The sequence below is a fragment of the Coregonus lavaretus genome (genome assembly GCF_964263955.1).
Source record: "Coregonus lavaretus genome assembly, chromosome: 3".
Taxonomy (NCBI): Eukaryota; Metazoa; Chordata; class Actinopteri; order Salmoniformes; family Salmonidae; genus Coregonus; species Coregonus lavaretus.
The window spans coordinates 24,966,889-24,983,094 of NC_139990.1; the positions used below are offsets into that span (position 1 = coordinate 24,966,889).

The window sequence follows — 16,206 nt, forward strand, 5'->3', positions numbered from 1 at the left end:
ATCCACAGGTACACCTCCAATTGACTCAAATTATGTCAATTAGCCTATCAGAAGCTTCTAAAGCCATTACATAATTTTCTGGAATTTTCCAAGCTGTTTAAAGGCACAGTCAACTTTAGTGTATGTAAACTTCTGACCCACTGGAATTGTGATGCAGTGAATTGTACGTGAAATAATCTGTCTGTAAACAATTGTTGGAAAAATTACTTGTGTCATGCACAAAGTAGATGTCCTAACCGACTTGCCAAAACTATAGTTTGTTAACAAGAAATTTGTGGAGTGGTTGAAAAACTAGTTTTAATGACTCCAACCCTAGTGTATGTAAACTTACGACTTCAGCTGTACGTACGGTTACTGTGGGGACTACGTCATCGATGCACTTGTTGATGAAGCCAGTGACTGATGTGGTGTACTCCTCAATGCCATCGGAAGAATCCCGGAACCTATTCCAGTCTGTGCTAGCAAATCAGTCCTGTAGCTTAGCATCTGCGTCATCTTACCACTTCTTTATTGACCGAGTCACTGGTGCTTCCTGCTTTAGTTTATGCTTGTAAGCAGGAATCAGGAGGATAGAATTATGGTCAGATTTGCCAAATGGAGGGCGAGGGAGAGCTTTGTACGCATCTCTGTGTGTGGAATAAAGGTGGTCTAGAGGTTTTTTACCCTCTGATTGCACATTTAACATGCTGGTAGAAATTAGGTCAAATGGATTTAAGTTTCCCTGCATTAAAGTCCCCGGCCACTAGGAGCGCCGCCTCTGGATGAGTGTGGTCTTAGTGCCATATATAAAATATAGATGAAAACTCTCTTGGTAAATAGTGTGGTCTACAGCTTATCATGAGATACTCTACCTCAGGCGAGCAAAACCTAGAGACTTCCTTAATATTAGATTTCGTGCACCAGCTGTTGTTTACAAGTATACACAGACCGCCACCCCTTGTCTTACCGGAGGCCGCTGTTCTATCTTGCCGATGCAGCGTATGTTATCCATGTCGTCGTTCAGCCACGACTCTGTGAAACATAAGATATTACAGTTTTTAATGTCCCGTTGGTAGGATATTCGTGATCTTAGTTTGTCTATTTTGTTATCCAATGATTGTACGTTGACTAATAGGACTGATGGTAGAGGCAGATTACGCACTCGCCGTCGGATCCTTACAAGGCACCCCGACCTGTCCCAGATATCTCCGTCTCTTTCACCTGCGAATGACTGGGATTTGGGCCTTGTCGGGTGTCTGAAGTAAATCCTTCGCGTCCGACTCATTAAATAAAAAATCTTTGTCCAGTACGAGGTGAGTAATCGCTGTCCTGATATCCAGAAGCTCTTTTCGTTCATACGAGACGGTGGCAGAAACATTATGTACAAAATAAGTTACAAATAACGCGAAAAAACACACACAATAGTGCAATTGGTTAGGAGCCCATAAAACGGCAGCCATCTCCTCCGGCGCCATTGATTCCTGAACACTCTTTTAAAGAGTGCAACGTGTACACACTGAACCATGCTCAACTCTCCCGTGCTGGTTGGTCCAGCCAGCCTTCCAGAAGCTTTGCCTTCACACAGCCTGTCAGCCCGCTCTGCGGTGTCAGCGCGGTCCTAAATCCAGTCGGATAAACACTCCAAACAGCCTACCCGACTGCTCGGAGGCGTCCACATGGTCCTAAAGCACACCGTTGCCTTGTTTTGTTTCACATTCCAATGATAAAAAATAATGATAATAATGTATGCACTAAGTCGCTCTGGATAAGAGCATCTGCTAAATGACTAAAATGTAAATGTAATGTAAATGTATAAAACTGGGGGGGACAAAAATTTCAGAATGTGGGGGGGACATGTCCCCAGTGAAAGTTGCGCCCCTGCTTTGAGTGATTGCTTAATCAGTGACATGACAATTTGTTTGTTTGTGTTTTTCTCCTCCTTCACCCATAGGGCACTCCAGGAGCTCCCGGGTCACCAGGGTCAAGTGGACCTCCAGGGTCACTGGGAGACCAAGGACCTCCTGTGAGTCATCTGACCTCTATGTCCATGCATGTTACTACTAATGGAGCTGACCCTCTAGCTGAGGAAATACCCAGCAAGCGGAACTGATTGAAATGACATCATTACAACCAGATACGTCAGCATGATGTCATTTCAAACGGTTTTGCCTGCTGTGTCTAGGATTAGGGAGGGAGGTTTTGGGAGACAGCAAAGCCATATATAAATATATTGTACATAGTCCTAGAGTACAGTGTATCTATCATAATTAGGACCCAGAGTTCTTCTTGACTGCATGACTTGACCAATGAAGTTACAAACTATAACAAGCGCCAAGCATTATTCTAGGGCAGGTCACATGGTCAGGAATATGTTGTATTTCTATGTATGTATAGAGATCTGGGAGAGAGGGTGACAGTTCAAAGGGGATATTCGGAGACAGGGAAATAATTTAAGGAACTATATATACATCTAGTTCTACATCTAGAAAATCTAACATTGTAAGGAGAAGGTATGTCAAAGATGTACTGTATGTTATGTTCGCCAGGCTTCAAAGTCCACCAACTTCATTCTATAAAGAGTTGAATAAAGAGAAACAATACCTTAAAAAATCAATAAATGTATAATTCTTGTGCAATTTATATAGGCTACATTGAGGTTTTTCTTTAATTATTTTAGGCTATATGCTATTAGTGCATAAGCCTAAGCTTCAGGGCTTAACTGTACGCATACCAAATAGCCGACACAGAAAATCACATTTTGCACAGTTATTGTATTTTCTCCCCAGTCCCTAAACGTCTTTGCTTCGCGAAAGATGACAGAGAACTTTACCGATGTCAACTAGATTGAAGCATTCATTCTATCGATCTATTACATTATTCTATTGAGCAAGGGTTTATTTAGTCTTCTAGGGAAACATATTATGACAAAAGAGAAGCTACATGTATCTAATTATAGACAAGTTGACTAACAAATAGCCTACCAAAATGTCGGAAATTATAAGCAGAAACATATCTAAATCACGCAACAACAAAGAAATCCTGCACCCCCTGTCAAAAAATCTTTCCTCCGTCATTGACTGTAGCCTATTTTCTATATTTGCGGGTTAGGGTTGGGTGCGGGCCTCAAATTTTCACTTTGTCACATAAAGGCGGGCGGTTGCGGATGGTTATTAGCAATTGCGGGTGGGTGCGGGCGAACAAACAGCTGACCCACACCACTATTCCAGACACATGTAGAATCTATGCTTGTAGAATCTATACATACTGTATGTTCTGGCGGCTCATGGTGGCCCAACGCTTTATGTTGGTGTTTCCATTATTTTGGCAGGTGCCTGTATGTTGCCGTTGTATATTTCAACATTGTTGCCAGAAAACAGACTTGTGACACTGAATGGGCTCTCTTTTCATTAGAGAATCTGAGGTTAACCTAACACTATCTTGAATATGGAACAGAATACATTGTGGCGGTTTATGTAAATCTTTAACAAATTGCCTTACAATGTCATGACAATATGCAATATGCAATTCAAGCTACATTGGTGGCCTTGCAAGGCACTAATATATTTTTATTTTTATTTATTTCACCTTTATTTAACCAGGAAGAAACCCATTGAGACACATTGTCTATTTTGCCAGGGAGACCTGGCCATCAAAGCAGCAGCGGTCAATACAACATTTAAACATACAATACAAACAGAACAACAACACGTCATTAAGTGCTGATCCGGCCTGGAGGAAACATTTACACTCCTCAACAGAGTTTTGGGCCAGAGTTTTAAAGCGTATTTTGCAGACTGTTCCATGCATCAGGTGCACAATAGGAAATGGCAGTCTTGGTTAACTCTGTAACAGCCCTGGGGACTTTTAGTTGCAACCATCTAGTAGACCGCGTCTGGGAATGGCTAGTGGTGATAGTGAAGGAGAGCAGGCTACCCAGAAGGGCTTTGTAGATGAACGAATACAAATGTAGCTGTCTGCGTATGTAAAGCAAGGTCCAGCCCTCCATTTGATACAAGGTGCACTGGTGGGTGAGCGACTTGGCATTTGTAACATAACGCAAAGATGCATGATAAACAGAGTCCAGTCTCTTTAACACAGAAGAGGCTGCATGCATATACAATATGTCACCATAATCAATTACAGAAAGAAAAGTGGCTTGAACAAGCTTCTTTATAGCCTCAAACGGGAAGCAAGCCTTGTTACAAGAATAAAAACCCAATTTCAGTTTAAGCTTCCTCACAATTATTATCTACAAGAACCAAAGATCAAGGTATTTGTAGGATGACACCTTTTTAATTGGTGTGCCGCCAGACGTCAAAATGCTAACCTTCTCTGGCTGAGAGCCAGAGAAGGTTGGCAGTAATTACATAGTAATTACACAGTCTTGCCCACTATGTAATTACTGGTACTGCATAGTTATTATTTGTCATTATATGACCTTTGCAGATAAATGGTTATGCCAGGGTTAAAATAATGACGCTAGCTTTCTGAAGGTAGCTTCTAGCTTTCTGAAGGTAGCTTCTAGCTTTCTGAAGGTAGCTTCTAGCTTTCTGAAGGTAGCTTCTGTTCATTCAAGTGCAGGGCTTTTTCCTGAGAAGAGTTGTTTTATACCTGTCATCCAGATTGTCTATCAATGTCTACTGTAATTCTGTTAACCTTTCCAAATAGTTTTTACTTCTCTGGGAGAAATGTCTACTTCTTGATGCAACTTCTTGAAAGGAAAAATAAATGTACAACTCAAAATGTGTACAGTAAATGTACTTCATTGTTTTCTGTCCATTGTCATTCTGCCTCTTGTTCTGTTGCAGGGTCCCGCCGGAAACAAAGGAGAGAAGGGAGAAAGAGTAAGTCCTAGAGATAACAAACAGATTGTTCATTTATGTAATACTTCATATACATTGCTTTGGCAGTAGTGACAACCACCCATTCATGCCAATAAAGCATGTATAAAATTGAATTGAAATAGTGTATGATACTTATGTTGTTCTGTATAATAAACAGTACAATATATTTACAAATGTATGTGGACACCCCTTCAAATTAGTGGATTCGGCTATTTCAGCCACACCCGTTGCTGATAGGTGTATAAAATCGAGCACACAGCCATGCAGTCTCCATAGACAAACATTGGCAGTAGAATGGCCTTACTGAAGACCTCAGTGACATTCAACATGGCACCTTCATAGGATGCCACCTTTCCAACAATTCAGTTCATCAAATTTCTGCCTTGCTAGAGCTGACTGCTAGAGCTGCCCCGGTCAACTGTAAGTGCTGTTATTGTGAAGTGGAAACGTCTAGCAGCAACAACGGCTCAGCCGCGAAGTGGTAGGCCACACAAGCTCACAGAACGGGACCGCCAAGTGCTGAAGCGCATAGTGTGTAAAAATCGTCTGTCCTCTGTTGCAACACTCACTACTGAGTTCGAAACTGCCTCTGGAAGCAATGTCATCACAATAACTGTTCGTCAGGAGCTTCATGAAATGGGTTTCCATGGCCGAGCAGCCGCACATAAGCCTAAGGTCACCATGCGCAATGCCAAGCGTCGGCTGGATTGGTGTAAAGCTTGCGCGCCATTAGACTCTGGAGCAGTGGAAACACGTTCTCTGGAGTGATGAATCATGCTTCACCATCTGGCAGTCCAACGGACGAATCTGGTACCTGCCCGAATGCATAGTGCCAACTGTAAAGTTTGGTGGAGGAGGAATAATGGTCTGGGGCTGTTTTCATGGTTCGGGCTAGGCCCCTTAGTTCCAGTGAAGGGAAATCTTAACGCTACAGCATACAATGACATCCTAGACGATTCTGTGCTTCCAACTTTGTGGCAACAGTTGTGCGCAAAGCGAGGTCCATACAGAAATGGTTTGTCGAGATCGGTTTGGAAGAACTTGAATGGCCTGCACAGAGCCCTGACCTCAACCCCATCGAACACCTTTGAGATGAATTGGAACACCGACTGCGAGCCAGGCCTAATCGCCCAACATCAGTGCCTGACCTCACTAATGCTCTTGTGGCTGAATGGAAGCAAGTCCCTGCAGCAATGTTCCAACATCTAGTGGAAAGCCTTCCTAGAAGAGTGGAGGCTGTTATAGCAGCAAAGTGGGGACCAACTCCATATTAATGCCCATGATTTTGGAATGAGATGTTCGACAAGCAGGTGTCCACATACTTTTGGTCATGTAGTGTAATTCTGTGGAGTAAGTGTTTGTATGCCCCCTGAGTTCTTAACGTCAATGTTCAAGATAAGTAATGCCCTCCTTTCAAGTAATTGCTGCTCCTCAGCTTGGGGGTATTGGTGTTCTCTGAGAGCCTGACAGTATACAATTACCATTACAACAAGTTTTCTGAAGAGGAATATCACATGGTATACTGCACCCAGAACACATTTTGTAGAAGACCTATTCATGCATACTTTATAAGCTTTAGAGCTGTGTTACTCAGCTGTAGAAATGGGTTTCTACTTTACAGCAGTTGTATTTTAAAGAGCAATCTTTCTAGTGTTAAGTACTTTATGGATTGGTGTCGCACATAACAGCGAACAGTGAATGGCTAAGGTTTTTAGACAAGGCTAAAAAGCAACATCTAGGCTTGTCAACAACAGCCATGTTTTCCAATCGAAAGAGTTGATGCCAAATTCACAGCTGGCAGGCTTTCTACCCAAGTAATGGTGGAGGAAATGTTACCTGTGGGATCGATGAAACAGGTTGGACACATCAAACACACACAGTGTTATCTGTAGCCATGGTGTCACCATGTGTTTTTGCCTCCAGGGTGACCTGCAATCCCAGGCATCGGTCCAAGCAATCGCCCGGCAGGTCTGTGAGCAGCTGATACAGAGTGAGTCTTTTTTTATCCTGCATCTGACCCTCTTCCTGTGTGGGTTTGTGTGTATGGATGTGGGGTTGCACAGGTCTTGTGTATTTTGAGTGTAAGTGTATTGTATGGAAGGGGTGTAAAGTATGAAAATATGAGTGTTGTCTATGAAGGTGTAAATGTATTTTGCCATTGGCATCCATTAATGTGCCACTGACCTCAGTCTGACGTCTCTCCCACAGGTCACATGGCTCGCTACAACTCCATCCTCAACCACATCCCCAGTGCACCCGTTTCCATCCGCACCGTTCCTGGACCCCCAGGAGAGCCCGGGCGGCAGGGCGGCCCAGGACCACAGGGAGAGCAGGGGCCCGCGGGCAGACCAGGGTTTCCCGGGTCCAATGGAGAGAATGGACAACCAGGAGCCAGAGGTACTGTATAGAGAAGACTCAGATTTAACTCAAGCTATCAAGTAAAGATCTAGTCATGTAGCCTATGCCATAAGCTTGTGAGAGAAGATATTACAGTAAATGATACTGCCAGGTAATGTAAGAAAACATCACTAATATATTCAGAAAAAAAGGATTACACATTAGGCTAGATCTACAATATTGGACATGACACTTGTAGTGCTGAAGGTGATATATAATATGGAAAGGAGACAAGCATGCCCACTTCTCTGCATTTTGTCAAAGTGTGTGTCCCCTCTGCCTTTGTCTGTCCAGGTTTGTCAGGAGAGAAGGGTGACAAGGGAAGCCCAGGTGTAGGAGTCCAGGGTCCCAGAGGCCCCATAGGACCCCCAGGTAACCGAAACAATGCCTGCTGAAAAACACCCCCAAAAAAACAATAAACTGCACATTTCCAACTTCAATTTCCCTCCAGAGACTTCCTTTGCCACCGAGCCTCTGCAGAGGAAATCAAAATCTGTTAAGCGGGTGGATTAGAAAATGGGAAGTCATCCGATCTGTTTTTGATTAAGGGTCTCCCTCTTGATTCAAGGGGAGAATATGACACGGAGAGGGTAGCCCGAGTTGCATTTAATTTACTTTTGTTTGTTGTTTTTCATTAAGCTGCTCCTACTGGTTTAATCAAACATTATTAGGGGCATAGCTATTGACTCCTGTATTGATTGTAGTCTAGCTGACGCAGTGTGTTGATTGAACTCCTGGAGCGGTTGCCATGTTGGTCTACAGGAGAGAACTCAGAGGAATCTGGCATACGCGAGATGAGCGCCTCCAAGGATATTTAAAAAATGATATTCATAGCCGCTGCATTTCCTGATGGAGACAGCTCAGTGATAATAGCATTGGTTTCCTTACCCTGTAAGATGTCTATGGGTAAGGTATGACAGCAATCCATGCTTTGGTTTAGTTTCCTTGGTACTGTTTCCACATGCTAATGTTTAATCATTTTTTGGCACAAATTGAATTCAAGTCATTGGACCGATATTAGCATTTTTCGCACATTATGTTCAAAACATCTATAAGTGACTTTGTTGAGCTTTACAATAAATTGTAGATACTTTCGGATGACTTGGACATGATGCGAGAAAAATGCTTATATCGGTCCCATGACTTGAATGGGATTTGCGCCACAAATGCTAAAATGTTAGCATGTGGAAACAGTGCCAGGGAAACTAAACCAAAGCATGGATTGCTGTCATAACTTGTCCATAGACTGCTTACAGGGTAAGGAAACCAGTGTGTAATTTTGTAATTTGGGTGAACTATCCCTTTAACTTCATGAATTCTACCTCAATATGCAGTGTTCTTAGTCACAATGAAGACAATAATAATGCCATGTTTCATTGGTTTGCCATAACGTTTCACATAATGATTTAACTTAGCTCAAAGTTAAAACCTTAATTGTTCATTGAAAAATGTATTTGTTTTATCAAAACACACTCTCCCCTTTCTCCGCCCTCTCCTCACCCCTTTTCTTTCTCCTCCAGGACCAACGGGTCAGGGGCGGACAGGTAGCCAGGGTCCGTCTGGTCGGCCGGGGAACCCTGGAACCCCTGGGCGGCCGGGTATCCCTGGACCAGTGGGGTCGGCTGGGCCTCCTGGATACTGTGACCAGAACTCTTGCGTGGGCTACAACGTAGGAGGTAATTATGACACGAATCCTCCCCTACCACTGTAAGCACACATTAGATCTAATTGTTTAGCCATAGAGGACTCCATTGGCATTCCCATCAGGTTGTTGTGTAGATAACCCTTACCTGAGAATGCACTCTCTGAGAATGGGTTTGTAATCAGAGAGTAGGTCATAGGGTTAGGACTGAATCTGGCCTTTTTTTCATGTCTGTATATCTGACGTATTGTATTATACCCTGACAATCAATCATCAACTCATTTAATCCAATAAAAGCTCTTTGAAAGGGAGACCTGAGCAAAGAGGTCTCATTGGGTTAAATCCGCCAGGGGGTTGACCCGAATCACACCCTTATCCACACAGTATTTCAAGGTGAAGCTAAGACAACATTACTTATCTGACCTATCTTGAAAAGAAAGTTCTCAGAAACGTCTACACTATAGTATGACTAACTTACCAGTTAGCCAAGTTTAGTTTGGTTGCCCATACTGAGATATATTTAAGAAATTGGCATTTGTTTTCTGATTTACTTTATTCTTAATAGACTTTGAATTCTAATGTATTGAGACCCACTTGATTAACCTCAGGACTGAACCTCATTCAAATAAATGAGTGGTAGCTCTTTATTCTCTGTTTACGACAGCTCAGGAAAATAATGAGCCCATTCTATTATCTGATGGTTTACAGTAAGATGGCTGTGAGCATATGGTTTATTTATGAATCCATTAGTTCCTGTTGTCATTTAAGCCTTGAAATACAAAATGCAGCCAAGGTGCAGAATTCAGCTTGGAAACAATGACTTACAATGTGGTGAATTCATGTAATGGTATCTGAGAATATTTTTTAAATGCTGCCATTTCAGTATCCCAGTATCTTAGCTTGTGGAATTGAATTAAACAAGCTTGCTTGTTTAAACTTCTATAGACCCTATAGATATTTGTGAATGCTTGTGACATGCATTTATGTACAATATAGTTATTCCGACAAAATATCTATCAACTCTCAAAGTCTTATCACGATAAGTCATATTTCAGTATTTGCATGTACAGACCACACTATTGCATCAAGTTTGACCACATTGTACCAAGTTTCAAAAAGAAAATTCTGCATCTTTACAGTCATGTGATCATGATATATTCAACAATGGTTCATCATCTAATATCATGGTTATTGTGAGTGTGGATACAATCTATAGCGCCCAAACTGTAAATGCATGTGTGCATGGACACCCAGACCATCAATGATGTCTGTCTCTATCGGCCATTTTCTCAGAGGAAAAGGCAATAGGGTGAGCACACTGTATGGCTAGATAGGCCTGCGCTGTTCTCCATGCACTCCACGGTGTGAGTAATACCAGCATGGTGACTTTATGATTTTGTCTCGTCTGTCTGACCTGTGGTATGTTTGTCTCCCTCTCTCTCCTTCTGTCATCCCTCTCTCTCGCTACTTTCTCTTACTCAAGTCCAACAACAGTATGGGTAGTGAGCAGCATTCAAAAGGGTTGTAGTGGAGGTGTTAGGGTAGACAGGCTTGTCCCTTGGCCATACACCCTCGCTATATCCCTGTCAGCAACGACTACTGCCTTGTTTCCTATAAAGCTGTTCCAAGTTCCTCTCTTTGTAGAAACACATTCTACCTGAGCCTGAGTCAAAAACTAATTTAGCCATAAATGCATTTTTTTTAGCTCACCGCATATAAACTAATATATATTTTATCCAAGGCTTCTCTATACTTCTGCAGGGAATGTGTACCGTTTTTATATTCCATAAGGAACCAATGGTTGACTAATACTGATTGTCATTTGATGCGTTATTCAGTTGAGCTGTCTCATATATTTAATAAGAGACCCACTTAGACCTCCTGTCCCTGTCAGTGTAGCTCCTCCCTACCCCTCTTTAACTCTTCTGGCCGCTTTGATGTCGTCGCTAACACTGTTCCTCCTGTGTGTCTCTGCCTCCTTCCTGTCCTGTCCCTTTCCCGCTAACCCAATCAAAAACAAACAAACACATGCACACTTTGGGGGTGGCCGTGATGGCTAAAGAGGGTGGTGACCCATCTGACCGCCGCAATCTTCCCTTAGTCCAATTGCCCCCCAACGTCTACCAGAACTATGACGAGCCGGAGGAGGAGGACCCCTATAGGTACGACGTGGGGGGCTACCCCTCTGAGTACTATCAGCCCAACTACCCGGCGCCCCGACCAGTCGCGCCCGAGGACCCTGCCCTGACCCAGGGCGACGAGGTGCTGAGGTCCCCCGGGATCCACCGCTCCTCCAGGAGCCTGGCTGAAGAGGAGGAGGAGGAGAAGAAAGAGGAAAAGGGGCCGGAGGAGAGGAAGATGGTTGGACCCATGAGGAAGGGTAGGCTCAGGAGAGCCTTGCGGAAGTCGGGGACACACGACTGAGGAGTAGGGACTGTTCAGTTAAAGGGAGAAATATCCAAAGGGGGTTCTAAGGACTATCATTAAGTGCCTGATGTCAATGTCAAAGGGACATATGGGAGGGGAAGGGTGGAGGAGGTTGGAGGAGAGAGTGGGAGGGACCATCTTCTTCTCCTTCTCTTCTCTCTGGAAGTGTTGTGGTTGGTGGTGTAGATAGGGTGTGTGTACTGTTGGTTCTAGTGTGGTCCGATTTTTGTGTGTGTAAATCGGTTACTTCAAGAGATACAATTGTATTGTTGTTTTCTTTTCATTTTCAGCATACCACCTCTGTGATTCATTAATCTAATTTCATGCAATTGATCAATTTCCTGGTCACGGTTTACTTCAAGTGCTTGTTTATGATCTTAGTAAATACTGGAAAAACATAGGCCTACAGTGTAGTGTAGTATATTATAGTTTAGTATATTATAGTAGTAATATTTTAGTTCAATGGTAGCTTTTATTGCTAGGATATTACTCAAGAGTGGATAGCAAGTGCTATTTGAACATTTTGAAAATATAATTGAATATTAACGAACTACTACTTGGTGATATTAGTAGAGAATATAACTACCTATATTGATAACTATCCAACTAACATTATAAATATACTCAATATGACCAGTTATTCTCCAGCTGTTCAAAACTTGACAATTATTATTTATTTTGATGAAATGTCCCATATTGTAATATTTGCATGTGTTTGTTTATCATATAATCATTCCATATCAATTTATAATGCTATTTTGTACCCAGCCATGGGAAACAACATATCAACATAAATATATGCTTTCATATCTTGACAGGGTCATTCAAGCTATCAGCCATATAGCCCAACTAATACCCCCATTGCAGTGTTACGGTACAAACATTTTGCTCTTTGTATTTTTACGATACATGTATGTCTTTAAAGGGTGTTTGAGAAGGTGCTAAACATGTAATATAACAAGATTATTCGTTAAATATGTGAAAAATATATTTCTTTTTTTAATGTATGTTTGTTTTATTGCAAGTGTCTCGGAATATGGTCTCCAGAACGGGAGCGTTCAGCCTACAGTATTGTGATGAGTTGTTAGGCCTGTGGTCTATTCACCTTGCAGAGCTCCAGAGACTAACTATGTGGAACAGGCCACTGTAGCGTCTCTCATCAGAACACGTTTCAATCAAGGAAGTAATTTATTTTTTACTTGGTAGTGATTTTTCAAACAATAAAATTGAAGTACAACCATTATTCACAGTGGGTACTCTCAACACTGCTTCTTTGTTCATATGGATGTTGGTTTTCTCCGACAAGTAATAGCATGCACTTCAATTGAACCAATGGCAGAACTTAAATGACAGATCAGTTATAAGACTTTTCATTACTAAAGGACCCACACAGATGGCAACCCCAAAGCAATGTGTACTTGCTATAGCTGAGAGTCTTCTAGATGACATCATTAATCCTTGTCGTGGTTCTCTCAGCTATCGGCACTTGAAAAGGGATGCACTCACTCACACGCTGAAACTTTGTAAGCAAGCTGTGTGCAATACTTAATTATTTTGAATCCCTGAACCACATAGGTCTTACAACCAAATGAACTGATGCAACTGATGCACACCGAAACGGTGTGAAGCCAGAAACTTTCTTCCTCTGTCTAATTGCTGAGTGAGAGTAGAGTCTGCCTAGCTATCATTTCTGCCGCCTCTCGAGGGAAGATTTAATAACATGATCTGCACCCAGTAAGTCTCCAGGCCAGGTGTTAGATCCCCTGGGGTCACGCTGCTAAGTGGGCCCTAGTGACAGACAGACAGGTGCCCCGTACATAGGTCTGCCTTTTTGCTCCAAGTGGGGGCGAATGAATGATCATTGATGTGGACACCATGAGCTGAATGTGATTGCCACGGTCATGAAAGATACACACCGAAATATGTGCACTTAAGTGTGCAAGGCTTTCAGTAAGTAGTATCTGATGAAATCGCACTCCTCCTCTTCCTCCACCTTCTCCAATCATTCTCTTCCTCCATTTCATTATCCTGCTTCCCACCAGCCAGCCAGAGCCTAGATTGAGCAACTTGCCCTCAAACCCACCTCAGGGCAAAGCATAATTTCCAAATGATTAGCCCAGCCCGGGCATTTACTACATTTACTATCATTCAAGTGCTCCATAGCCATAGGGGAACCACCACCATGCCTTAAGGAAAACTCTGATTTACCACAGTAGGTGATGACACTTGGCTTTACAGTGGGGCTTTGAGGTCATCAAAAGAAGAGCACAATCACAGCGATAGCACCAAGAGGAGGGCGTCACGCTCCTGGGTGTTCTGTTGTCCCTTGGTGTGAATATCTCCTGCAGCTGCTACTGAAATAAAGGGGGAAATACAGGCCTCCACCATCCCAATAACAAACAGAGGCCTCCACCATCCCAATAACAAGCAAACAGCCCCCTATATACTGTGTGGCAGGTAGATGGTAGATCATTCATCTGGCTATCTATATCTTCCTTTTGGTGGATATAGGTGCAGTTAGTACAGTTTTGGAGGTTGAATGCAAGTGTAGACTACTGCAATGTGCCATTTACAGGCTGTAGTAGTTCAGATAGAAATTCAGAATGCTGAAAGTTGGTCTATAAATGCATAATGAAGGCTTTAGGTTCATCATAACACCACTCAGGGCCATAAAATAACACTCTGATGTCAGTGTACCTGTGAACTTCATCTCAAGAGATAGAATGTCTGACTTATGGCTGACCTTAGACTGCAGTAACCTGAGGGATATAATGGAGTTTGAAACGTGTAATACAAACACTGATAGCGTTTAGAGGAGCCTACCTAACTAACTGCCTCCATAATCAAAAAAAGGAACCTCTAAAAGTAAAGTTATAAATAATTTTATCCTGCTCTCTCTCACTCCCTCCCCCGTTCTCTTCTGCCACTCGCTCTCTTATCACTTTCACAAACTCAAACGCGCAAAAAACATACACACCCTATAAGGATTTTTTTTATCTGATTTCAGACAAGTCATGTCACGATCACTATTTGGTTACCAAGTATTTAGGTCAAGTGAAGAAAGAGAAGTCTCATCCTGGGAAAGGATACAGTGGCAGATGTTTTGCTCTCTAATGTGTGAGCTGTCAACGCTAACAACCAGGTAATTTACAGGTACATTCCGAGGACATATTGAGGCACGGCGTTACATAAAGATGCCACAATCACCATGTTTTAGACCTGTTTTTCCCAGTGAAAGGTATTTGCTCAAATGCTTGGGTTGTCCGGTTGTACAGAAGCATCTTGTAAATGTAAATGTTATTGTTACTTCTACTTTCACTGTGAGAGAATGTGAGAAACGTACATGGGCAGGACTGAAAATAAGCTTGAGAAAATAATTGTAAAGTTTGGACCTAGTGCCCCACCTAGTGTGGATTTTCAGATAATTCATTATCTGGAAAGAAATGTCTGCGCTATACATACATACTGTATATATTATATTCATCTATTTGATGTTGTGCCTGTTTATGTTATCACTGGGTCTCATTGTTAAATCCATCAAAGAATGTTACTGAAGCCCCTTACTGTTTCCCATAGATAATACAAATAGATTTGGACTGTTTGAATAAAAAGTGAGATTTCAATCATTTTAGTTTAGATGTCTGACTTTTAAAATATCAAATCAAATAAATTAAAAATATGTCACATGCGCTGAATACAACAGATGTAGACCTTACCGTGAAATGCTTACTTACAAGCCCTTAACCAACAATGCAGTTTTAAGAAAAATTATAGTTAAGAAAATATTTACTAAATAAACTAAAGTTTAAAAAAGGTAACACAATAAAATAACAATATTCCAAAAAGGAGAGAAAGTGCTTGATGTAACAAATGTACTTAAATGTGAATATGATGTAATGAAAATACAAAAAATAAGTTACAATGCAAAACTTTCTCTTTGGTCTGGTGTCACTATGTAGATTAAATATTAATAGACCCTACACAGTGCATGCAATCATAAACATTAAACAGCACTTGACTGTGTGTGTGTGTGTGTGTGTGTGTGTGTGTGTGTGTGTGTGTGTGTGTGTGTGTGTGTGTGTGAGTGCGTGTTGGCGGGTGTGCCCGGTGAGAGAGGCCTTATTATGCAGACCATGTCATGAATTTGAATAAACACAATATCAAAAGACTGATGACGCAACAGTGCAGAAAATACACAGTGCATTCAACCTGCTCCCCGCACCAATAAATTGACAAAGTTACTGTAAACAAGGAGACAAATGACCACTTCAACAAACTTGATGAAGTGCTCCAACACTCTAGCAGAGTGCATACTCCTTCGCCTTACAATAATACTGATACTGTATTGTGTAGTGACATTTATAATTGGCATCCACTACATCAGCGGCGCCGAGGAAGACGATGCCGGCTGAAGACAGCAGCAGAGGGGCGTATTAATAATGAATTCACAGCTCATTTGTATGTAAATGTAACCAGACACCATGGCGGTCCCGTCTTGCCTCATGAATAAGCATGAGGAGAGCCAACCCGTGCTGCAGTGGAGTGCAAATAACTTATTCTCCCAATTTATCACGCCTCCCCCCCCCCCCCCCCCCCCCCCTCTGTAATTCATCGGATCATAACAGAAAGAGTTAGAGGCCAACTCCCTGTGCTTCATCAAAAGTGTAGCTATCCACCTCTCTCTGCTTATTCAATGTCACCCCTGGTCCTAAGGTCACTGAATCCAGAGTAGCCTAAGACTGACTGTATAGGTGTGCAGCAGGTGTAGGTGTTCTAAGGGTTGTAACATTTTTGTCACATTCCCTATTGTAGTATCAATGCCTAATCATCAGTGACAGGCAGCTACATGCTCCTCTTCAATTTGTTCAAATCAAAATAGGCATTTTAAGAGTTAAAATATTATGGTATGGTGGAATC

The 16,206-nt window shown here is 42.1% G+C and overlaps 1 protein-coding gene across 1 annotated transcript in view; it reads left to right on the forward strand.

Annotated features, from left to right (window-relative positions):
- col14a1b (collagen, type XIV, alpha 1b) overlaps positions 1-15,208 on the forward strand; it is a gene marked incomplete at its 5' end in the record, with an annotated part of 113,270 nt that extends 98,062 nt beyond the window's left edge. The window contains 7 exons of the mRNA XM_084158273.1: positions 1,931-2,002; positions 4,788-4,823; positions 6,747-6,813; positions 7,032-7,220; positions 7,515-7,592; positions 8,741-8,896; positions 10,925-15,208. Coding sequence (XP_084014399.1) covers positions 1,931-2,002; positions 4,788-4,823; positions 6,747-6,813; positions 7,032-7,220; positions 7,515-7,592; positions 8,741-8,896; positions 10,925-11,286 — 960 coding nt within the window. The 3' untranslated portion in view covers positions 11,287-15,208. The remainder of the gene's footprint in view (positions 1-1,930; positions 2,003-4,787; positions 4,824-6,746; positions 6,814-7,031; positions 7,221-7,514; positions 7,593-8,740; positions 8,897-10,924) is intronic.
- Between the last annotated feature and the right edge of the window lie 998 nt (positions 15,209-16,206).